This window comes from Pelophylax lessonae (genome assembly GCF_965119305.1).
Source record: "Pelophylax lessonae genome assembly, chromosome: 2".
In the NCBI taxonomy this organism is placed as follows: Eukaryota; Metazoa; Chordata; class Amphibia; order Anura; family Ranidae; genus Pelophylax; species Pelophylax lessonae.
The window spans coordinates 592,210,910-592,236,429 of NC_138769.1; the positions used below are offsets into that span (position 1 = coordinate 592,210,910).

At 43.8% G+C, this 25,520-nt stretch overlaps 1 protein-coding gene across 1 annotated transcript in view; it reads left to right on the forward strand.

The window, feature by feature from the left end:
* Window positions 1-25,520, forward strand: part of SLC48A1 (solute carrier family 48 member 1) — a 65,756-nt gene that overhangs the window by 25,476 nt on the left and 14,760 nt on the right. Inside the window, exon 2 of the mRNA XM_082247319.1 lies at window positions 20,267-20,434. Within this exon, the coding sequence (XP_082103445.1) occupies window positions 20,267-20,434 (168 nt within the window). The remainder of the gene's footprint in view (window positions 1-20,266; window positions 20,435-25,520) is intronic.

Here is a 25,520-nt window from a genome sequence, read left to right on the forward strand (position 1 = left end):
TCTGTTCCCGGCTCCTGCCAAAGGTGTGCGTGCATGCGTGTATGTGTGTGTGCGCGCCGGAGACTCCACCTGCTTCCATCTTCTACTGCTGATCTTGGCTCCGTGGTTTGCTGCTCCCCTTGTCCTCCACACCCATCCTGCACACTGGACTTGAAGTTTTGTATGTAAAGATTTTGGAATAAATCCAGCCAACTTTACTCCTGCTGATCTTTCTTTTTTTCTTTCTTTCCTTTCCTTTCCTTTCCCTGTTCCTGCACAGATCACCCTGGATAACACCGATTCATGGACTTTGGGTGTTATTCATTGACATTTATTACTTCCAGATAATTGGTGTCTGCATCTCAGTTGAGTGCAGACTCTACTGATAGAGCTCAACCAGTGTTCTTTTTGTGTATTTCTGTGTCTGCGTTTAAAAAAAAAAAAAAAAAAATTTTCTATTTATCTTTAACTTGATTATCAGCTTTCTGCCCCGGCCAATAGTACAATGACAGCCAGGTGGGAGCACTGTTGTTCTGGGACTTCCTCCCAGAACACGCCTCTCGCCAGACACAACCGAAAACTGATCAGTGTTCCCGGCCCGCTGCCAGTACCATATGATTGCTGTGACCAATCACAGCAGATCACACGACAGTTGTAAACCATGGATGGCTTTCTTTCATTCCATCCATTGTATACAATTATGTTGCTAGCTATGATTGGTCAGTTTAGTTCTTTTAGTCCTTTGGGAACAAGTTTTCATGTTCCACCCATTTTTAGGGTGGACCATGTAACATGTTCCCACTGCTGCAGCCGCTCCCCACTACTCTCGATCCCTGTGACAACAGAATGGGGAGAAGCTCCCTGAACTAGTTGTCACTTTTTGTGACTTTCTGTGTATGAATGAACCAGAACCCCTGACATCCTTTTGCCGCTGTCACCTTGGAGTTCTTAATGAACCACCTTTTGCGCTGTGGTAGTTCATTGAGTCTTCCTGCCAGTGTGACCTGCCTGGTCCTATGCTGTTTGGGGCAGAAAGCTCACAATGACAGTCTGCAGAAGACCTGCATTGGATCAGCGATCTGCTAATCACTGGTGCAATCCTTTCCCGGCAAAAAAAACAATGGTAAACGCAAATTTATTTATTTTATTTTTTTTACCTGCAACAAAATGTGCATTTTATTTATTTTTTTAAAAAAAAGTCAACTTATCCTTTGCTTGCTGCATGCCCACATTACATTTACTGTGGATGGGCGGCACAGCCAGGTTGGACAACCTAATGGTATGTCCCATAACCCATGAGCACTAGTGCATACCCTGTGGCAGTGTCAACAAAACAGTCCATTCACGGCTGCATTGTGATGCTGTGATTGGTCCACAGCTATCACATGATATCTGGCCAATCACTGCACCCTGTACCATGTTATTAGCTGTCAATCACAACATATCAACAGTAAGTAAACTGTCGTGCGTAGAAAGCCATTCATGACAGTTAACCATTGCTTATAACCGTAAACACTTCTGTTCTAAACCATTACAATGTAAAAAAAATCCCTAATCACCCCTCCCCAGTAGTGCAGTGTCACTATGGTAACACTGAACTGCTCTAATCAACATATGTAAAAATAAATAAGAATAAAAAACTAAAATGTTAAGTCTAAAAAAATTGAATAAAACATTTTGTTTTTTCTTAAAAAGTGGTAAAAATAAAAAATGTCACCTTCAAAAAACTTGCTATGCCACTTACTTTATACATTGGACTGTCTACTTTACAAAAAGGGGTCATTTGGGGGTATTTGTACTGTCCTAGCATATTAGGGCCTCAAGAAATTAGATAAGGATTCATCAGTTTTCAAAATCTATAAACCAGGGCTTGACAACTTTGCTTTGAATCTAGGAGCCAGTTACAGTATAAGAGACCATTCACATTAGCGCGACTTGTCAGGCGACTTGTCAGCCTGACAAGTCGCGCTCGGTCGCAGTCCATTGATTAGCACAGGACCCGTTCTAATAGGAGCCACACAAGTCGCTCCAACTTAGAAAAAGGGTCCTGTACTACTTTGGGGCGACCTGGAGGCGACTTGCATAGACTTCCATTAAGTCTCTGCAAGTCGCGGTGCACGCGACTTCACAGGTCGCCCCCCAAAGTCGTGTTGCGCCAGTCTGAATGGGCTCTAAATGTTAGGAGCCATATTTATTTTGCCTAACAAAACTTTATTTTCAACAACAAAACCCCTTCTATTATGTAGCCCTGATGTGTATCTTTACAGATGCATGACTTAAAACACAGTTATGCCTCTCAGCTTTTCCCTAGTAACCTTTTTAGGATCCTTAGGAACTTAGTACATTTAAAGTGAGCGATAGTCTCCAGTCTTTGACTATTCCACACTGCTATTACAGTTTTAAATGTACTAAGTTCTTAAAGCGTTTGTTACCCTTAAAAAAAAAAATAAAAAAAAAATGTGCTGTGTAATTTTTGGCCCCCTGTATCACCTAAAAAACCTGGCTGATCCTGGCAGTTTCTACCCTCCCCTCTGTACACTGACCACGGTGTATCATGGCTGCTGAGCCCTGACACTGTGGTCAGTTTACGTGCCTCTGTCATTTGCAGCCCTGCTCTCTGTCTCCTGTGTCCTCCCCAGCACGCAGGAGCACTTATGGGCCATACACACTATAAGATTTTCTGCAGACTTTTTCCTTTAGATTTACCAAAACCATATAATATGAGGTCAAACCTAAACACTTTCAATTTGTATGCAATCTGGCAGGCCCTTGCACTACATAGAAAAGGTAAATCTGAAGGAAAAAGTCTTCAGAAAATCTTAGTGTGTGTATGGCCCTTGAGTGTTATATTACAGAGTGGATTCGATTATTTTATAGTAGTGGCTTAACAACCAGTATCCTAAGCAGGTTAATAGGCAAACGCTGAGAGGCGTAACTGTGTATAAACCAGCAATAGATGTGCTACAAAATGTGATTAAATGAAAATGTACCTACGTCCTAGAGTTCATTGATATAGGGAATTGGATTGAGGAATAGAGGACTTTCATGGTACCGCGAAGGTCTTCCAACATAGTAATAATTTAATATTAAAATATTTTGTGTGTAAACCAGGGTTTACATCTGTAAAGATATACATCAGGGCTACATTAGCGTAGAGGTGCTGTGCTTTTGAAGAAAAAAAAAAAATTAAAATATTAATACATATTTTCCCCCTCCCTGTATATATTGCCCGCCCCATGTACAAACTGGCCCCTATCCCCCTACACATTGCCTTCTTGCACTTTCCCACTGTCCCCAAAAATATGGCTGAAATGTTGCACTAATTGCTACTCAGCCTGGCAAGAGTTTAAGCTGATGCTGTCTGCTGCACACTGAATATACCTGCATTCCAAAAAAGCTGTGAGTCCGTCTCTCTCTGCTCACGTTCTTGAGATCCTGGACTAATCTTCCGATCTGTAAGCTCCTCAGAGTACTCAGCAAGGACAGCGGAGCAGTAGCAATGATATCCAGTCCCATTTAAGAAGCCCTCATTTGCTGCAGAGCGCTAGTAAGAAATGCTGATTTGGAGGCTTCTCGGAAAGACCTGTGTTTGCTTACCTGAGGCAGTCATAGCGGTAGTGACTTTGTCACACACAGCATTAGCAGGTTCAGTGCAGAATCATTGTACTGGACTTAAAGCTGACAGCCGGGGGCCGCTGAGGCATGGGCAGGGTTGCTATGCCAATGGTGAATGGGCTGACAATGGGATTTTTTTGAGCCCTGATATATAGCATCATTTTAGACACTATAACTTTCACACAGACCAATTAATATAGACTTTTTGGCTTATTTTTTTTTTTTTTTTAATACCAAAGACCTGTAGCAGAATATATTTGTGGCCTAAACTTGAAGAATTTGTTTTATTTTATTGGATGCATTTTAACCACTTAAGCCCATAGAACTGTCTGATCATTGTTTCTACACAGGGGAGAATGACAGGCGGGTCATCGGGTCTGCCGGTCACACACACACACACGCGCGGGGGGGGGGGGTGGGGGGCGTTGGGTCCGCGACCGCGCGGGAGCGCGCGCACGCTCCCCAGAGCCTCACAGGCTAGTGACTATACCGATACAGCCTGTGAGGGGCTGACCGCCGCAGTATATGTACTTGCGGCGGTCGGCAAGTGGTTAAAACAGTACAAAATATCCTTCTCTTTGTTTTCAATGTTTTTGTTTTTTAATGTTCTGTTTTTTTTTTTTTTTTTTTGTTTTCTAGCAAAAAAAAAAGTGATGCTTAAATGCCACCAATAGAAAGCTCTTTTTGATAAATTAATTTGGGTATTGCATGCCTGCACAGTTGCTAGTTAAAGTAGCACAGTGATGAATAGCAAAAAATGCCCTGGTCATGAAGGCAGTAAAATCTTCAGAGCTCAAGTGGTTAAAAAAAATTACTATTGATAGTGCTGGTATAGAATTTTTTTTTTTTTTTTAACCATATATATAAAATGACTTTTATCCCAGGTGAATAGCAGCCTTGGCATCTGTTTAGGCCCTGTTCACATACAAGCGACGCTACTTCCCGGGGCGACCTCCGAGGTCGCAGTGCGAGCAGCGCGCCGCGACCTCGGAGTGGCCGGCACGGACTTCATAACATTGAAGTCTATGACGGTCGCTCCAGGTCGCCCCAAAAGAAGCTCCGGACCCTTTTTCTAAGTCGGAGCGACTTGTGTCGCTCCTATTAGAACGGGTCCGCAGCTTCCCTATGGAAGGCGACCTGTGAGGCGACCAGGTTGCCTCACAGGTCGCCTTAGTGTGAACGGGGACTTAATGACATTCTCTGTATTCTTTATTGGAGACTTCTGTGTGTGTTTAGACAAGCCATTTTTGGAATAAAATAAATGCAGCGTTGGTTAATACGTTGTTTCACAAGCTGTTCACTTCATCCTTGCGGTTGCGTGGTGCATAGTCCAGCTGTGAAGTCCAGAATTTATCATTTATTTCTACAAGTCGGATATTGCTAAAGAAGCTGCATGAGAATTGTCATCTAGCCCATAGCCAATATTTCTTGCCTCCCACATGTAATGTTTTCCAAATGACTGAATTCCTGAGGTTGGGTGGATGAGGGCATTCCTGTAAAAGAAACTTTGGGAATTGCAAGCTCTTCCAGAAACTCTTGGGAAATGATAAAAAATGTACTAATTTTCAACACAAACACTTCAAAAACTTCTTCATATAGTGAATCACATTATCACACTGAGCTGCTGAGGAACATATTCATATTATACAAATATGACCATATTCTTTTATTGTGTAGATGTTTGCAGAAAATTAGGCATGAAATGATGAATTGAAAATTGACCTTGAAAGCCTCATGACAAAAAGATATTCAAATCATCTGTCCAAAAAAATCAGTTATAGGTGTGCAAGGCCAATCGCGTATCTGGATTGCCTGTGCATTTTAGGATTTCAGTTTTTTTTTTTTTTTTTTTCCTGTGCTTTGCTGGGGCATGTTGGCTCACAGATTGGACAGACTGGCTCCTGAGGTTTACATGGATTTAGCCTCCCTGCATGTGATGTCTGTGCTCTATTTGAATAACAGCCAACCTCTTTAAGAATGTAGTGTGTTTTAACATAATGTAGATATTTGTGGGGCACAGAGGGCAATGTGCACTGCTGTCGTGTCTTCTACGGTTTTTTGTTTTATTTTTCTGTCCTGCAGGAGTTTTGTGCTCTTCAAACTTGTACACCTCCAAGGATACTTGGGGTGTTTTCACACTTGGTGCGATTGCCTGGTCCAAACCCGAGTTTGATTGCTCCCCCCCCCTCCCCCCGATGGACTGTGTTCACATTTTGATTTTTGTATCCGAACGGCGGTACACTTGTGTCATCAAGCTGCTGCCGGCGCATACTCATGTTGCTTGGCAACCGCTGTAAACGAGAAAGTGCCAAAATTGATAGAATTGCTTGCTTTGGTACAATTGCGTTCTCATCAGAAGCGAACCGTACTGGAGTTCACATGAACCGTACCCCAGACCACTCTTTTTAAGTGGACTCTGGTACGGTTCGCAGGTGCGCACCCGAGTTCAAAGACAGTGTTCACATCATCAAACGGAGCCGAATTCTGACGTCAATCGAACCCAGGTGCGCACCAAAAGTGCTAGTTTGAAAACTCCCTTAAAGTAATCGTTCTTAAAACCTAGATTTGATAAACATTTTTTGCTCCTATAGCTGCAGTCACATCACTTACCCGTATGTCCTGTGTCTGTCAGGCAGCTGGATCATGTAGAAATCTTCTGTACAATGATTACCGGTCCTCTTGCTGCTGAGGAAGTTAAGAACTCTTCCAAATTTTCTGTGAGCTGCAGCAAAAAAAAAAAAAAAAAAAAAATTCCACCAGGGATCGCTGCAGCTAGTCTCTGGAATCCAACACTGGCTTTCCACAGTCAGTTGGTCTCACCTCTGCAGGTCCCTGACGCCACTGTCATGGATTTGGGAGCCAGCTGTGAATACCTGAGGAGTCAGACAGCTTCCCACTGAGTATGCTCAACCCAGCTTTGGAATTAGGTTAAATTTGCACATTTTCATGTGTATTGGTTTATAGAATTTGCATAGAGTTCCCCCCATCTTTGCTTTTATCCCAGAGTGAGATTATTAGGATAGAACTTCCAGTAGGCATGGAAATATCCAGTTGCTAGTGTCCCTATTTAAAGTTTATGTATAGATTGCCAAAACTTCTTTCTTCTTCTTTCCTGGTGGCTAATTGATGGTAAATCAAAAATTATTGTTGCTATTCGAACAGAAGGTGAGGGTAAATCATCCAATGAAGTGCGGGGTACACAGAAGAATCGCTTGTGTTAGCCCAGCAGGCTAACACAAGCAATGTTAGTGCTGCGATCTCCCCCCTCGGTGCCGCTAATTGGCTGCTGGTTAGATGCTGGTTTTCCAGCAAGACCGGCTTCTGTGATACGGGCAGCTTTTCACATTGAATTTTAGCCAGTTCCTGCTGAACTAACAGATATTCGGAGCATGTGTACCCAGCTTAAGAGGAGGAATTCCCTTCACTTTATACATTAAAGATGAACACTCCCTTCCTTTTGAGGACTGAAAGTGAAGTGAAATGGCCTCAACAGGACAGACCTAAAACCAAACTGACAAGGCCTTCTTTTAGGTCCCTTTTACACGGGGTGAATTTTATTGCGATCGGCAAGGGATCTGTGAGCTGATCCCCCTGCTAATTGGAGCAGAGCGGGCGGATGACATATATGTTGGCCTCAGTATCTGCACAGCGGAAATTCGGACAGTGGAAAGACTCAGGTCTGCTGCTCTATGGACAACCAGGAGTAAATGGGCTCTTCTCTTCATCTCACACCTAACTGCCTCCGCTCTGCTCTGCCTAAACGGAAAAAAATGGTGTCCTCTCCCTTACTTTTTTTTTTTTTTCTGAGCTGATCAGACCCAGAGGTAGGTGGGTATACATGGATACAAGTCTGTTTTACACCTGCATGTTCATAGGGATGAATGACCTCTAATCAGGTCAGCCTAAGGCTCCATTCACACCTGAGCATATCCTTTTCAGGCGTGTTTTTTTTGGGGTGTTTTTTCAGGCGTTTTTTGCAGGGGTTTGGAGGCAGGCATTGACATCTAACAAAAACTTGTAATCTGCCAAAAAAAGAAGCTCATGTACTTTTTGAGCTTCAGGCGTTTTGCTTCAGGCGACAAAACGCTCATATGTGAACAGGGGCTATTGAAACGAAAGGGATTTTGCTTGTTGGGTGTTTTGAGACTTCAGAGATGAGCATTTTACGCCCTGAAAAACGCTCAGGTGTGAACAGGGCCTAAAAAGCTGACAAGTAGACCTAATCGGAAGGCCTGTTTGAAAGAGGCCTAAACTTTCCCACTCTTATCTATATTTAGAAAAGTTCGGGCTATCTCAAATAATGCCGTCACATTCACAGACTGAAAGCATAAAAGCTTCAAGTGTATGTGTAAGCAGTGCAAAGAAACTTTTAACCATTTTGGCACTAGAGCATTTTTTTTTCTTCCCCCGCCCCCCCCCCCCCCCCCACACTGCCCACTCTGTGAAAGTGATCGGCCGTTCTACAGCTGCCAAATCACCTTCACTTTACAGCTTGGAGCCGGCTGAGTAAAGTGGGCACAAGCTGATGGCTGCAGTAGCAACCCTGCACTTCTGTCCAAAGAGCCCAACCAGTTAATGCTGATCAGAGAAAATTGAGAGCGTTGCCAATAGTAGCTCTCATATGTATTTTGTGACAGGTTTGCTTTATAAATAATTTGCAGAAGTGACTACAGTGATGCTGCAGTAAACTGTGCAATGTAAAATTGTCAGCAAAACTCAGCACTTTCAGAAATATGCTGTAAATGGCTGAGTCACATTATGAGGTTCCCCTTATGCTCATTACAGCAGAATGAAACTCCTGTAATAAATATCCTAGTTCACAGATGACTCAGCTCTTTTAGCTAAAAGTGTCAGTATTATTTTCAGGAACCCCCAATGCTATGCCAAGTAAAAGCATATGACAATCTTACATTTATCTGAAGACAAAAAGCCTCAGACCTCACATCCGATGGTACATAAATTTGTAACACTCCAAAACACTAAAACACAGGAGGGTGGAAATGCCTAGTGCATTACTGCCAACGCCATTTTTATTTTTTAGAAAGCCCAAAACAAACTCGCAAGCATGAGAAGATAAAAGCAAGTCACAACTCCAGCATCGGTCATGTCCAAAATCGCTGTAGTTGGAAAGCTTATGCATTTCGGGAGACAAGCTCCCTTCCTCGTACCTAAGCCAACCTGCTGCAGTTCCACCATTTAACATTGATTTTGGACATCACCTGTGCTGGAGTTGTGTCTTGATATGCTTTTAGCTTTTATCTTCTCGTGTTTGAGTATGTTTTTGGACTTCTTAAAAAAATGAAATAGTGTTGATTGTAATGCACTAGGCGTTTGGGCCCTCTCGTGTTTCTTTACAAAGAAAACATTTATAGTAAACCTACTCGTAACACAATTTTACATGTAAATATTTTTATATATATTTTTGGTCTTGGGGAACCCCTGCTAAAAATTTACTAGATCTACAACTCCTGACACATTGGTGTGACGGTCATTGGGAAGAATGTGCCTTACAATTGTGGTCAGTGGGTAGAATTTACCCCCTTACAGATAGCTAAAAAGATCAGTGGTGTCAGTAGGACTCCTCTGAGAGGCAGAATTGCTCATTGCTCAAGCAACCCCTAGCAACCTCTGGTGGAACCCTAGTTGAGAAACCCTGCCCTAAAGCAACATGGACTTTTAGCCCTGTTCACACCGATGCAGGGAAACCGTGTAAATGCACTGTGTTCATGCGATCTGCTGCAGGTGTTGTTTAAAAGAAATGACACCACAAAACAGCAAGTCCTAAAATGCAGTGTGTTTGCCTTGTTCAAAACGCATGGGTATGAACAACTATGTGATCCTGTTCCAGTGCAAAAAAAAAAAAAAGCTTCCCGTGTCTTTATTCGTGCAGATGCGGTGCGATTTGAGCTATTTAAATAAATGGGTTCAATTTGCACAGGATTGCGGTGCAATTCCTGTGGAAATCACATGTGGTGTGAACCAAGGCCTAAATTGATTGTAAAGGGGGAAAAAAACAAACATGTCTATACTTACCTGCTCTGTGCAATAGAATTGCACAGAGCGGCCTCGAACCTCCACTTTTTGAGTTCCCGCCCGGGCTACTGGCTCCCACTGCTAAATCTGGCAAATGAGAAGAGTGACGAGGACATGCACATTATTGGATCGGTTCAGGCTGGGGGTAAAGGGAGGGGTTCCTGCACCAGAGAAGGTGTTTTTTTTTTTTTTTTTTTTTTTTTTTTTTAACCCGAATTCATAGAATGTACACATAAGAACACATAATCCAGACTTGCCAAGGAGTGAAAAAATTGGCCAAAGCGATCCACCATCCAGGACCTTAGTACATACATTATGGGGTACCCTCCCCCGCAGACGCAGGGAGACATCTACACAGGTACCCTACTAAGGGGAAATGCAAACTGGAAAAAAAAACATTTTGAAATAAATAAAACAATATAAAAATGTATTATTATTCAGCTTTTAGAGATGGGCATATCGGTTGCCTACCATGCAATGGACTTCCAAAACAGGGCCCAGAGCAGGAATGGATGTAATCAGGGACTTAAAGCATAGTATCAAGTAATTTTTGATATAAAGATCAGTTCTGCTTGTTTATTATTCCATGTTTGTATTAAAGGCTGGGTTTTTACTTGCCCTGTGTGAGATTGCACAGAGCAGCCCCTTACCACTCCTTCTGGGGTCCCCCTCAAGCACTTTCCTCTCCTAAGTGTCCCCACATGGCAAGCAATGTGCTGTGGGGGCACACATGCAGTTGACACACACAGCATGTTTCGGCCACGTCCCTGCTCCTTCCTCACTGGATTTGGGGGGGGGGCGCAAACAGCAGGGTAAAGGTTTTTTGACCTTCATGTAGGTAATGCATTAAAGGTAAAAACCTTTTAGACTTAGAACGGTTTTAAGATTTAACTGTAGACATTTGTAGATCTTATCTTGAGCAAATATGCATGTAAGGACTTTAAATATTTTTTGGACCCCCTGATCCAAATGCTTTTTCTAGATAGGTGGCTCTAAAAATATAGAGCCTATTCTCATCTTAACATCATGGCGCATTCAAATGAAAGGGATATCAACACACACCAGAATGTCTTGAAAAACAGGGATGCACCATATTGTGCAATGCGTTCCATCACAGCGCACTGCAGCACATGTGCAATAATGTGCCATTGAAATTGAAAGGCACCGCAGTGTGCTAATAAAATTTAGGCCCTCTCCTTGTGGATCTGTTAAGCGATAAGACATTTGAATGAATCATATGATTTATATTCCCTTTTTGCTATAACCTGTATCTGTTTGCTAGCATACTGTGTATTCTCACCATGTTTCATTGGGAAAGCATATAGAAAAAGTTGTTTGGTCATTTGAGGAGGAGGACCAGATAGAGAGAATGCTAGGAGGTCACAGATGTACTGTACCGGGACTTTGTGAATTCTGTTCTGTCACCAGTTTAAGAAAACAAAAAAACAACTGTGACTCTGCAGTTTCAGATCCTCAAGGAAAAAGCTATGTCATGTTTTTGTGGTACTTTGTATTACAAAGCTGAGTAGGCCTTTCTTTCTGCTCTTTGTCAGAAAACTTCTGTGAACTAAGTTCAATACAGTGACTACAATTACGCAATCCTATGTTTTGCAGTAGGCGATTTGGAAATTGACCCTTTGCTAAACTTTTGGCAGTCCATTTACTCCAGTGGACCCATGTTTGATTTTTATAACATGAGACCACTGTTGTATGCTATATAGGGGCAACAAATGGATTATTGTAAAGCACCACACGTGCTTAACTTTATTGAAATGTCACTGTGTAGTGTGTCTCAACACCCTGTGCTGCTTAGCAATGCATTCTATCCTAGCTTTTTTTTAGCCCACACAAATACAGAGTGTTAGCATGAAGTGAATCAATATGACATTTTCTAGCAATGTAGATTTACAAAAAAAATCAGTTTTTTAAATGACAAATTAGGCAGTCGAGGAAAATGTTTATACATCTACAGATTCTTCATGAATTTAAAGACCAGAGGCAGAATTTGGCTAAGGATCCTGAATCCACCTCTGGGCCTCGAACATTTGAATTAACCCTTGGGGTATAATATGGGTTGTCCCTAATAACCCAAAGTAATAGATTTACAATATTAGTCATATTTTCTGTCATGCATTTAGATGTAGGGGCCAGTCATTCTAAGCCACAAGAGGAAAGCTTTTCTCTTGATGGGTTAGGTATGGCATGTATTAAGTTTTCACCCCTTCATGGAAAGGAAAAATGACCCTTCCCTACCACCCTCATCACCCACTTCCTTAAAAAAAAAAAAAAAAAAAAAAAGCCCAGACTTCAAGAAGGGAAACACAGGCCCCCGAAAAGGGAGGGAGGAGGTTTCTGGTCTCCCAGCGTAAGATAGCAAGGGTGCATGGCAGGTCAGAAGCGCAAAAATAAAGAGAACGTGTTGGGACAGGGTGTCTTCAATGAAAGAAATGCACAAAAAAAGACAATTTAAGTCTTAAATATCTATATATAGTTACATAGTTAGTGAGGTTGAAAAAAGACATAAGTCCATCCAGTTCAACCTATGATGTGTGTGTGTGTTTGCTTTTAACCGTACATTGTATACCCCTGTATGTTGTTGTCTTTAAGGTGTCCATCCAATAGTTTTTTGAAACGATCAATGCTCCCCGCTGATACGACTGCTTGTGGAAGAGAATTCCACATCCTTACCGCTCTTACAGTGAAGAACCCCTTAAGCACTTTAAGGTTAAACCGCCTTTCCTCAAGTTTTAGTGAGTGGCCACGTGTCTTATTGTATCTCCTTTCTCTGAATAGTTTGTTCCTTATGCTAGGGTCGCCAGTACAGTATTTGTACATTGATATCATATCCCCCCTCAATCGTCTCTTCTCCAGAGAGAATAGGTTCAGTGCTTGTAGTCTTTCCTCATAGCTGATGTCCTCCATTCCCCTAATTATTTTTGTTGCCCTTCTCTGGACTTTCTCCAGTTCCAGCACATCCTTCCTGAGGACCGGTGCCCAGAACTGGACAGCATACTCCAGATGTGGCCGGACCAGAGTCTTGTAGAGTGGAAGAATAATCTCTTTATTTCTGGAGTGAATCCCCTTTTTTATACAACCCAGTATTCTGTTGGCTTTGCTTGCGGCGGCTTGGCATTGCATGCCACTGCCAAGCCTGTTGTCTACCAGTACCCCCAGGTCCCTTTCCATCCTAGACTCACCGAGAGGTTCCCCCCCTAGTGAGTAGCTTTTTTTCTGGTTTCTGGCCCCCAAGTGCATTACTTTACATTTTTCTACATTAAATCTCATCTGCCATGTAGTTGCCCACCCCGTTATTTTGTTCAGGTCTGCTTGCAAGATTTCCACATCCTGCATAGAAGATATTGGCATGCCTAGTTTAGTATCATCTGCAAATACTGAGATTGTACTAGATATCCCCTCCTCTAGATCATTTATGAATAAATTAAACAGGATTGGTCCCAGGACAGAACCCTGGGGGACCCCACTTTCCACACCCACCCAATCCGAGTACTCCCCATTAATCACCACCCTCTGTACTCTCCCCTGGAGCCAGTTCTCTATCCAGGTACTCACCTTATGGTCCATACCTACCTTCCTTAGTTTGTACAGTAAGCGTTTGTGGGGAACGGTGTCAAAGGCCTTTGCAAAGTCCAGATACACCACATCCACAGGCTTACCTTTATCTAGGTGGCAGCTCACTTCATCGTAGAAGGTTAATAGATTGGTTTGGCAAGAACGATTTTTCATGAATCCATGCTGATTGCTACTAATAATACCGTTTTCATTACTAAAGTCTTGTATGTGGTCCCTTATCATGCCCTCCAAAATTTTGCAGACTACTGATGTTAGGCTGACCGGCCTATAGTTACCCGGGATATATCTCAGCCCCTTTTTAAATATTGGTACCACGTTGGCTTTTTTCCAATCAGCTGGCACCATACCCGTCTGTAAACTATCCTTAAAGATCAAGAATAATGGTCTGGCAATCACCTGGCTGAGCTCATTAAGAACCCTTGGGTGCAAGCCATCCGGTCCCGGGGACTTATTTATGTTAAGTTTCTCTAGTTTAGCTCTAAGTCTATCCTCTGTTAGCCATGGCGGCACTTCCTGAGGTGTATTATTTAGTTCGGCCTTACAAGCAAGGTTCGTGTAGCCCCCCGATTCCTTTGTGAAGACTGAAGAAAAGAAATTATTTAACACTTCCGCCTTTTCTCTGTCCTCTGTGGCCATTTTTCCTTTATCATCTTTTATGGGGCCAATGTGCTCTGGCCTCGCTTTCCTACTGTTTATATACTTGAAGAACTTCTTGGGGTTCTTTTTACTCTCCTCCGCTATATGTCTCTCGTGTTCTATTTTAGCCGCCCTGATTTCGTCTTTACATTTCTTATTACACTCTTTGTAGTGCTTAAATGCTGCCAATGACCCCTCAGTCTTGTATTTTTTGAAGGCCTTTTTCTTTAGCTCTAATATACATTTTTATGTTGGAGTTTAGCCACCCAGGGTTTAGTTTTGCTCTTTTAAATTTATTTCCCTGTGGAATGCACTGGCCCACCCCCTTAAGTATGCTCCTTGAAGCACTCCCATTTTTCCTCCGTGTTCTTTGTTCCCAGGGTTCTATCCCATTTGATATTTTCTAGCAGTGAGCGCAGTTTAGGGAAATTGGCTCTTTTGAAATTCAGCGTCCTTATAATATTACCCTTGTGTTTCCTATTACTGTAATTCATACTGAAACCAATTGACCTATGGTCACTGTTCCCTAAGTTGTCCCGTATTTCTATATCCGTGAGCAGGTCTGTATTGTTGGTAATCAGTAGGTCAAGTACCGCATTGTTTCTTGTCGGTGCATTCACCATCTGACCCATGAAATTGTCCTGCAAAACATTTAGGAACTGCCGAGCCTTGGCTGAATGCGCGGTTCCTTCTGCCCAGTCTATATCCGGATAATTAAAGTCCCCCATTATAATGACATTTCCCATCCTTGCTGCCAATCCTATCTGTAACATGAGGTCCGCCTCACCCTCCTCCCTCTGGTTGGGGGGCCTATAGCATACGCCCAATATTACCTTCCCCACCGTGCCTTTCCTTTGAAGCTCTACCCATAGGGATTCTGCCTCGTCCTTAGCTCCATTATTAAGATCATCCCTCATATTTACCTATGCAGTGGTATATATATAAATAATCAGTTGTAGTGTTAGGGACAGAAGAGATATACTGTAAATACTATTCAAGGTTGAATCTGAAATCTCATCAGACTCCGACATCAAATTTTTTTTTCTTGCCAACCATATAGCAGAATGACTGCCGCAAAGTGGTTAAGGTATCCTGACTGGGCGACATATGACATCCATATGACGAGCAAGAGAGGACAGTAGTAGAGTAGAGGACAGCCAATCAGCGGCTCCCCTGACGGGGGGGGGGGGGGGGTCTGCGATGATAATCAGGGATGCCCACTAGAGCCCACCAGGGATACCCACCCATGCCACTAGGGATGCCAACCCGTGGCCACCAGGGATGCCAATTAGTGCCCATTAGTAATGCTTATTAGCGCCGATTTTCAGACAGAACTGTATATTATGTATGACATACTCCCCTTGTCATAGGCACTGTTAAACATGTATAGTGTGTGAATGTATACATACACATATATATATATATATATATATATATATATATATATATATATATATATATATATATATATAATTTTTTTTTTTTTTTTTTTTTCCCCATGGATATGATCCTTTCAAACATAATGCGCACAATACTGGTAAAATTTTACTTTTAAATGTAATTGTAATGCTTTAGTTCTCTTTCGTTCAATGATGGACACAGCTCCTGATTCTTCTTAACCTTTGGGTTATACTGCCCCCCTACAGTAGTAGGACACTAGGCAGGAAAAAGCTTGACTATGCCTTGCCTATGGGCAGTCCCAGGGGGTATACACCCACTCTCAGGTATAGGCACTCAGTTTCTTTTCTGCCTAGTCAGGAGTAAGGACCTAGATTCTCGCTGGGATCTCTGGTCCTGGCAATTTTTTTTTTTTTTTTTTCTTTTTAAATGGAATTTTTTTTTCCTCCCCCCCCCCCCCCCCTACTTTTTTTTTTTTTAATTATTTTTTGTTCCTGTGTGATCTACATTAAAGTGTCGGACTGGGCAACAAACTGGATAATCTAGATCCTTAGGGTCCCCCCAGTCCGACCAGCGAGCATGTGCATACGGCAGCTCCGTGCTAAGTCGGCCGCGGCATAGCACCACTGGACGGTGGCTGGCCTGCGAGTTAAGCGTCTCGCGAGGGCCCATACGAACTGACTTCTGCCTGAGTCGCAGTGTTTCCTCCTGGCTAACAGCACCCACATTACGATAGAGCAGTGGTCTGTATGGAGCGGTGCCTACCCTGTTCCTGGTATGGTAGGTAGCTGTCCCCCCCTCTACTCCTGGAGGGTTTTGGGGTGGATGTGGGCCCCTCCCTGGGACCCCCGGGTTCCCCCCACCCCCTCTAAAATTTTGGTGGTCACTGTGGGTCTTTTGTGGTCAGCTTGGCACCTCCCTTGGAAGGCACCTTTTAAGGGGGCACTTAGACATCCTAATGTCAGTCCTCCATGGGGCATTGCAGCAATCACGAAGCCTACCTATGCACCCGATGGGTCCTAGGTTCATATCTTCAATGTGAAGGGCCTCAATAGCCCACATAAGCGCAAAGCCCTGCAGAAAGAACTATTAACCCTACGAGGTGATGTGGTCTTTATCCAAGAGACCCACTTTAGGCAATGCTCCATCCCACGCCTCCACCTAAAACATTTCAGCACTACCTACACAGCCAACGAAGACAAGAAGAAAGCTGGAGTTCTAATCGCCATTAAAGACTCGATCCAATCCAACTTGCATTCATCTACCATAGATGCCAAGGGAAGATTCATAATCTTGGTATGTGACATTGACAATGTATCGTACACTTTGGTAAATCTATACGCGCCTAATGTGAAACCGATCCCTTTCCTGAAAAGACTTCTTAAGAAAATCTCTGCCCTACGCCGTGGTCATTTGATAATGGGTGGGGATTTTAATGCGGTGACTGATCCCTCCAATGGATACCATGACTCCCTCAAGAAGACCGTCGACATGCCTGAACTCATTCCTCCATGAGAACGGTTTGTTTGACATCTGGAGGTGTTTACACGCTGGTGAAAAGGATTATTCCTTCTATTCTACCCCCCATAAGTCTTATTCAAGAATTGATATGTTTGTTGTTGCTCGTTTTACCCTATCTTCTGTGACTTCCTCGGATATTGCTAGCCAACCCCCAACATAGCTCAACTCTTGCTACAGAATTAAAACATTATTTTGAAACCAGTGACACCCCTGATGTGAGCTCTTTTACCATCTGGTCAGCCCATAAAGGCTTTGAGAGGCATACTAATTAAACTGGGGGCTGTCGCGAAAAAGAAGAGAAACCAAAGATTTGATGATCTGACCAGGGAGATTAGAATACTCGAGGAAGCCAATAAACTAAATCAATCTGCTGATAGAGCGGGCAAACTCCTTAAACTTGGCAATGTACTCAGAGAACTGTTATATGAATATGATAGATCTATCAGGTATTGTAAAGCAACCACTTATGCCCTGAGCAATAAACCTGGGGCTTATTTGGCCAAGCGTTTGAAACCGAAAAGGGCCCGCACCGAAATACCCTTTTTTGACCTGCCCCTTAACAGGACAGAAGACTCATGATCCCCTACAAATAACAGAAATCTTCCGAACCTTTTATTCGGCCCTATATAACCTAACAAGGATGACAGTAAAGCACAACCCTCGCCTACCCAAATTAATGACTTCTTACACAAACTTTCTTTACCATCCCTGACCAACAGCTACATCTATCCCGACCCTTCTCAAACAACGAAATTACACAAGTAATTAAGGGATTAGCCTGCGCTAAAGCTCCGGGAATTGATGGCTTCACTAATGATTATTATAAACTATTTAACAACATCCTTACGCCCTACCTTGCACCAATTTTTAATGCAGTCCTAGCGGGTGGCAATTCCCAAAAGAGATGCTCCAAGCGGTAATTATAACCCTGCCCAAACCTGACAAAGATCCATCCAAACCGAGTAATTCTAGACCGATTTCACTTTTAAACTCAGACTTGAACATTTTTGCAAACTCCCTGGCCCTAAGACTACTGGACCTCCTGCCATCTCTAATTCACCCAGACCCAAGTGGGATTTGTAAAAGGCCGCCAAGCACCAGATGCCACTCGCCACGTGCTCCACTTACTTGGGCACATAGAACTACACAAAACTCCAACATTATTCCTTACATTGGACGCGGAAAAAGCTTTTGACCGAGTGCACTGGGGGTTTCTCTGAGCGGTACTGCAAAAATTTGGGTTCCAGGGTCCAATATAATCGGGGATTATGGCACTTTATACGCAGCCGCATAAGGTTCTACATAGATGGTATCTTCCCCCCATATAGACTTTCTAAAATGTATCCCACATCGTCTATGTGCTGGAGACAATGTGGAGAACTGGGGTCATTAATACATATTCTGTGGTATTGCCCGTCCATTGTCTCCTATTGGAACCAGGTCTTTAAGCTGATTTCAACTTTCGCCCAGTCACCAATTGCTCCCAACCTGGCCCTTGCCCTCTTACACTTGAATATAGAGGACATTCCTCTTCCCATTAGACCTCTCACCGTTCACATCCTATTGTCAGCCAAACTGAATATCACTAGGAACTGGAAACAACTACAAACCCCCAATGTCTCTGATCTCCGACATGAATCACATTTGCACTATGTAATGACTACACTCATTAAAAAAAAAAAGGCAACTACAACAAATATATCTTTCTGCGTGGACTCCCTGGCTTTCTCGCCCCATAAATCCGAGTCCCTGAACTCCTGATATAATATACAGGTAAATTTCTTCTATATCAGCCTACCAAATCGTGACACCATGAGTATGGCAAACTCCTGAAGAAGACGCTGGTGCATGTTACCGAATAGGCCTCTCCACTCCTTTTCCTCCCAGTCAAGTCCCTCTAGCCAATTTGAGAGACTAGTAGGGGGCTTGCTATCCTGTTCTAAGTGGATCTGGCCTCAGAACCTTACACAACAGGTCTTATTATCTCCATGCTTGGGCTACTTGTTAATGCAATGTTTTACAGTTTTGTATGTATTGTGATCTTGTACTGGCATTGCCTTATACTACTGAATGTCTGTTATTATTTGTTCTTTAAAACTCAATAAAAAATATTGAACCAGAAAAGGCGCTGGTGAATGCACTGTTTGTCTGAGTGTGTGACACTTTAAAAAAGGAGGTTGCAGCTGATGCTACGACGGATGTGCCAGTCTCTTTTGGCACCCACAGGCCCTCCAAAGCAGTGATGGGTGTTCCCTTTTCCATTTACTTTGTCAACATTGTCAGGAACCACTGCGTTTTGAACAACCCCACTGTTTCACAAGTGCTTTTTGCTTGCTGTGTCCTTATGAGGATTAACTGTGTTAAAGGTGGACAGTTCCACCTGTAGTGGTCTCGTTGGTTTCCAGGTTAAATAAAGCTACCTTCATTCTGACTGAGGAGTCCCCGACTTCTAAATATCCAGCTGATAGGAGGGCGAAGGCTCTGGCCCGCCATATGTTCACTGTGGCTGGTTCGGCCCTTAGGCCGGTATTTTACTATTGCCCTGGGGTCACAAGCTCTGACTGAGTGGGCTAAACTTTTACCTGGAGCTGTCTTTGCGCAGCTGGCGGATCAGCAGTGGTCCTTCAGCATAATATCTGGCTGAAATACTGGTCTGCGGACCAGACTTCTAAGAAGGCCTTATCTGATTTCCCCCCCCCCCCCCCCCTGTAGAGGATTGCCTGTTTTGGAGCTTCCTTTGGATGAATCGTTAAAGGTCTCACGGGGGGGGGGAGAGTACTCTTCTTCTGCAGGCTACCAAGAGGAAGAAGCCCTGTCGTAGACGTGGGCCATTCTTCTCGGCTCAGAATCGGTTTTTTTTTTTTTTTTTCGTCCCTCGGTCTCAAGACAAGGGATCAAAAGTCGAGGCCTCCACCGGAGATTCTAAGAGGACCTGATCTGGCAAGCCACGAGCGGGCTCTTCCAGACCTGCGGAAAAGGCTGCCTCTGCATGAAAGGGGCGCCCTCATCCGTATCTGGGTTGGGGAGACGTCTTCGCTGGTTTCCGGATCCATGGACCTCCCTGGTATAGGACACGTGGATCCACAAAGTTATTCGTTGGAGGAGGGGTTTGGGGTCTTTTAGACCCCCATATCTCTCCATAAAGGGTGCCTGTCACCACCTATTACTGTCACAAGGGATGTTTGCAATTGTTTTTAAAAGGACAGTGTAAAATATAAACATTAAATATGCAGAATATCGGCACCTAATATCAGCTATCGGCCTGAAGGGTGGCCGGAAAATCAGTATCGGCCCTGAAAAAACTATATAGGTCGATCTTTAATAGACAGTGTTACCCTCAGCCAACAGAGTTCATAACCTTATTTCCAAACTTTGAATATTCAGTATTAAGAGTAAAGCATTTTTGTGCAACATCCATATGCTGTATGAACATATGTTCATTTATTGGTCTAACATTAACAATTGTCATATTTATGTTGGTTTTATTTAATAGGTGTCTTGGCCCTGTGGGCCCTCATCACACACGTTATGTATGTACAAGACTTCTGGAGGACATGGCTGAAAGGTCTTCGCTTCTTCCTCTGTGTTGGGATTTTCTTCTTTATCCTGGCCTTTATAGCATTCATCACATTTCTTGCTTTAGCCATATCCAACCATCAGTGTAAGTATCCTACTATGCTGCTTTAAAGAGATATTATAGTGGGTTTTGTACTTATAATTTCCTCATGATGGTCAGAAATAACACAAGGTAAGACATGCAAGCTATCAATATTGTGAATGAAAGCTATGAATATTTTTAGCTAGCTAGTGGAGCTTCTCCCCTCCCACTGCTTCGGTTTTTATCACAAAGCCGACCGTTGGCTCTAAAAATGGTACTGGAGTGATGCCTGCAGCTGCAGGCATCGCCCTGGTACAACCCCTTGAAGCTGAGGCCACATATTTGTGTTGCGACGGGAAGGGGGTTAAGGTTGCTTTAAAGGGGTTGTAAAGGCAGAAGGTTTTTTTTTCTTAATGCATTCTATGCCTGAACCCCCCCCCCCCCCCCTCTATCCAGCAGTGTCCATGAGTCCCTCAGCTGTCCAGGATTCTCCCTTCTAATTGGCCATTGCAGGAGCTGCAGCTCGGACACATGGAGCTACAAGCCCAGCTCGGGTGCCCTTATAGCAGTCTGCTGGCTGTGGGTGCACTCGACCAGGAGGGAGGGACCAGGTGCACCGAAAAGGGACCCGAGAAGAGGAGGATCAAGGCCACTCTGTGCTGCTCTACTCTACTGCACAGAGCAGGTATGTATAGCATGTTTGTTATTTTAAATTTTTTTTTAAAAAACAAGATTTGTACAACCACTTTAACTGTCATATGCAGATTAAGAGTCACCCCTTTTGATACTGATGTATTGATCAGAGGTCCTGACTTTCAGGTTGACAGCCTTAATTGCTAGTAAAAGCGAAAGGCGAGCGACAACAGAGGGAAAGGGACAGGTCATACGATGTATGCTATGTGTATTTTGATTTCGTTTTTTTTTTTTGGGCACATTTAATATAATGTTGAAACTAGTTAAGGCTGAACAAGCGTTCATCACATTAACGCCTTCCCGCCCGCCATATAACTGAATGATGGCCGCAAAGTGGTTAAACTATCCTGACTGGCCGTCATATGACATCCAGCAGGAAGCGCCGCTAATGCGCCTCCCCGGGGCCGCCCATCGTTGCGATCGGGGGATGACGCGTGTCCCTCAGACACAGCCCATCCCCCGATCAGGGTAAACAGCCAATAAAAATTGGCTGTTTACCACGTGATCAGCTGTGTCCAATCACAGCCGGTCACAAATCAAAACCTAGACAGCCGTTAGTACTGATCTGACTTCTTCTCCTCACACACCGATCGTGTGAGGTGGAGAGCTAGGATCAGTGAGTGATACATTTTTGCCTGTATTACACATTACTGTGCACCACATGGGCCCCCCCCCCCCCAATAAAGAGAACCTGTCACAGCACATCTGGATCTGTCAAAATGTGTCACACAGGTACGCCATCAGTGACCACATCTGGATCTGTCACACAGGCCGCCATCAGTGACCTGTCGCATAGTACCGCCATCAGTAATAATATACTATGGGCTAATTTTACCAAAGAAATGTAGCAGTATAAAGTTTGGCCTAGGGAGGCACCGAAATGCAACCAGTAGCAGTGCAACCAGTGTTAATTAACACTGATACTGGTTGCACTAATGTAGCACAAAGGGGTTAATTAACTGCCACTGGTCGGTCACTAATTCATCAGTGACAATACATTAACCCCCTCATGCTGCATAATTAATACTAATACCAAATGAAGTGAAGCTCTCACATAGTTGTATCTATTAGCGGCCGCTCCTCCCGACCCCCCCCGCCCGGTGTCAGCTCTGTTCTCATTCACACACCGTACCACTGAGCTGACAGGGAAGGATCATAGTGCTATCTATTAGCGGCCGCTCGCCCTGCCCCCCCGCCTGGTATGTCACTTCATTAATGCACAGATATCGTAGTAGGGACGTCAATTGAGAGGCAGGCGGCCGGCCAGAGGCAGGACTTTTAAAACCTGCCCTGCGCTGCGCCCTCCTCCTTCCTCACGGCGGCCATATTAATTTCGGCACTGTTAACCCATTATCGGCCGAAATTTCGGTGCATCCCTAGTTTGGCCCACATATATTAAGAAAACATAATTACTTATTGGCAACATTTTATAAAAAAAACTAAAAAAAAGTAGGGCTGCAACTAACGATTATTTTAATAATCGATTAGTTGCCGATTTATTTTTTCGATTAATCAATTAATCGGATAAAATAATAAAAAAACTCAATATGCCTTTTTTTTTTTTTCATTTGTTTAAAATAATAATGAGCAAACAGAGTGTAAGTGCCGGTTCACACTTGTGCGATGCTGGAAGGCTGCGTATTCGCAGCCTGTTCCCGCATCGCATCTGCACAAGAGGCAGTTCACACTGCCATATGTGATACGCAGGGGTGTCAATTAAATGTTAACGACACCCCCAGTTTGATCACATATCGCAGTGCGATCTGACAGTTCGCACAGGATCGGATCGCACAAGTGTGAACCACTGTGCGATCCAATCCTGATGCAGCTGAAAAAAAGGGTCATGTGCGACTTTTGTGCGGGTGCAGTGCGAATCAGCGCACCCGCAGTAGTGTGAACCAGCACTTAGTGCCGGTTCACACTTGTGTGGTTTGCGAGATCGCATGTAATTCGGAGCGCACTGCTCCTAAATTACATTCGATCTCATGTGCGGATGCGAGTTCAGCCATACACTTTGTATGGCTGAATTCGCAGCGCATCCGCACCAAACTCACACATGAGGCATTTTTTGAGCCGTCTCAGGATCGGATCGCACAGTGGTGCGATCCGATTCTGTGCAAACTGTCAGATCGCACTGCGATATGCAATCAAACTGGGGGTGTCGTTAACATTTAATTGACTCCCCCCTGCGTATCGCATATGGCAGTGTGAACTGCCTCTTGTGTGGATGTGATGCGGGAACACGCTGCATATTCGCAGCCTTCCCGCATCGCACAAATGTGAACCGAGCCTTATGCCAAAACTTTTTTTTTTTTCTTAATTAAGCTCCTATATACTGTAAATAATATAATACATGCTTATCTAGATAAGAGTTAATATTCCTTATAAAGTGCAATATTATAATAGAAAAATAAGTGAATAAAAACATCCATGTCAGGCATAGATATGAAATAGGCAGCATAGAAAGACCCCCTTTATGTGCTATATGGACGTTTTTAATCACTTATTTTTCTATTAGAATATTGCACTTTATAAGGAATATTAACTTTTTTATCTAGAGAAGCTTTTATTATATTTTTTGGCGGGCTGCATTTCATGGACAGGACACTGTAACTCTAATCTCGGCACTCACGTTAACTTCTGCTGCTTCTGTCCTCTTTTCTGCCTCACCTCGATATGACTCACTCCCTCACTGACATCAGCAAGAGGGCGGAGAGGAAAGGAGGAGGGAGGGGGGAGGGGGGAAGTCACGGAAGTGCAGAGCTGTGAGAGAGAGAGAGACCGTGAATGCAGCCGTCTGCTTCACAGAGCAGACAGCTCGCTGACAGGCGGGGAAAGTTCACAGAGCAGCACAACTAATCGACGGAGCAACTAATCGATAATGACAATCGTTGACAACGATTGTAATTATTGATTATTATCGATTTAGACGATTAGTTGTTTCAGCCCTAAAAAAAAGTTTTTGTTTTTTTTTCAAAATGTTTTGCTTTTTTTTTTTTTTTTTTTTTTGCCTATAGCACAAAAAATAAAAAACCCAGACTTTGCAGAAAGCAATTCAGCTTCTGTTGTTCAGCAGACGGTCATCCCTTCGGGGTTGCATGCGCGTGCTGGGCCTGATGGTTTCCACCCTCGAGGCAGTCTTTGCACAGTTCCTCACAAGATCTCTGCTAAAGAGATTCTGGTGAAATGGGACTAGGATCCACGGTCTCTAGAGGTGGCTTTGTTCTCTGGCACTACGACAGGGAAAATCCTTTCTCCCCCTGTACTGGACGGTTGTCACCACAGATGCCAGTCTGTCCGGGTGGGGAGGGGTTCTTAGCATGGATGTGCTCAAGGGGTCTGGACTCTGGCTGTCCAGACTGCCGATTAATGTTCAGGAACTCCGAGCGATCGGCCTTTCTCTGGCTCATTAGACAATTCGTCTTCAGGGGTGTCTGGTATGAATTCATTTGGACAATGCCACGGCCTTGGTCTGTCAATCACCAAGAGGATACAAGTAGTGTCCTGGCGGCTTAGTAAGTATCTGGCATTCTAAGGTGGGCTGACCGATTCGTTCCAGCCCATTAAAATTTCTGCCACGACTCCTGTGCAGGATCAAAGCAGAAGGGATTCTGTCCAAACTGACCCCGCCGGTCTTTGTACGCCGATCGGGTACAGCTGATGCTCCTTCATGGGCTTCCTCAGGGAGGATCAGCTGTCCCAAGGACTAATCTTCTATCATGCTTTACAGTCGCTGGCTTTGACAGCTTGGCTGTTTGAATGCTAGGTGCTGAAGGATGGAGGTTTGTCTGAGTCAGTGATTCCTACTCTGTTGAAAGCTAGGGAATCTACTTCTAGGAAGATCTACCTACGTGGAAGACGTACATTGTGTGGTGTGATTCTCTTGGGGTTCATCCTCACTCCTTCTCGGTGGATCGGATCTTAACCTTCCTTCAATGGGGGGTTGAATAGTAATTGGCCTTGAGTACCATCAAGGGCTAGGTTTCAACTTAGATGATCTTTTTATAACGATCTTTGGCCTTACGCTCCCTGGTGCGTGCCTCTCTTCAGGTTGTCCGGCATTTGGTTCATTCAGTGCGGGCTCCGTTGCCACCCTGGGATCTTAATGTGATCTAATTCAGCTCTACAGGAGCCTCCCTTTGAAAATATTCGGGAGGGTTCCCTGCTTGCGCTGCCCGGAAGGTAGCCTTTTTCTCTTACGTCCTCCGACAGTCGCCGCCTCTTCATATTCGTCACATATGGGGTATTAGACTTTGCTCCGAAGGAGTAGCTAGGCAACAGAATATGTTAACAATAAAGCTTTTAACATATCCCACCCTCAAGGGGTGGTCCCCTCAGTCAATACCCTCCTACTTCCTGCAACCATATCTCAGTTTTAATGTCTAGCTTGTCAGGAGTGGCTGGCTCTCTCTGTGCTGGGACTTTCTGTACCAGACTCTTTCTTCTTTTTAATATT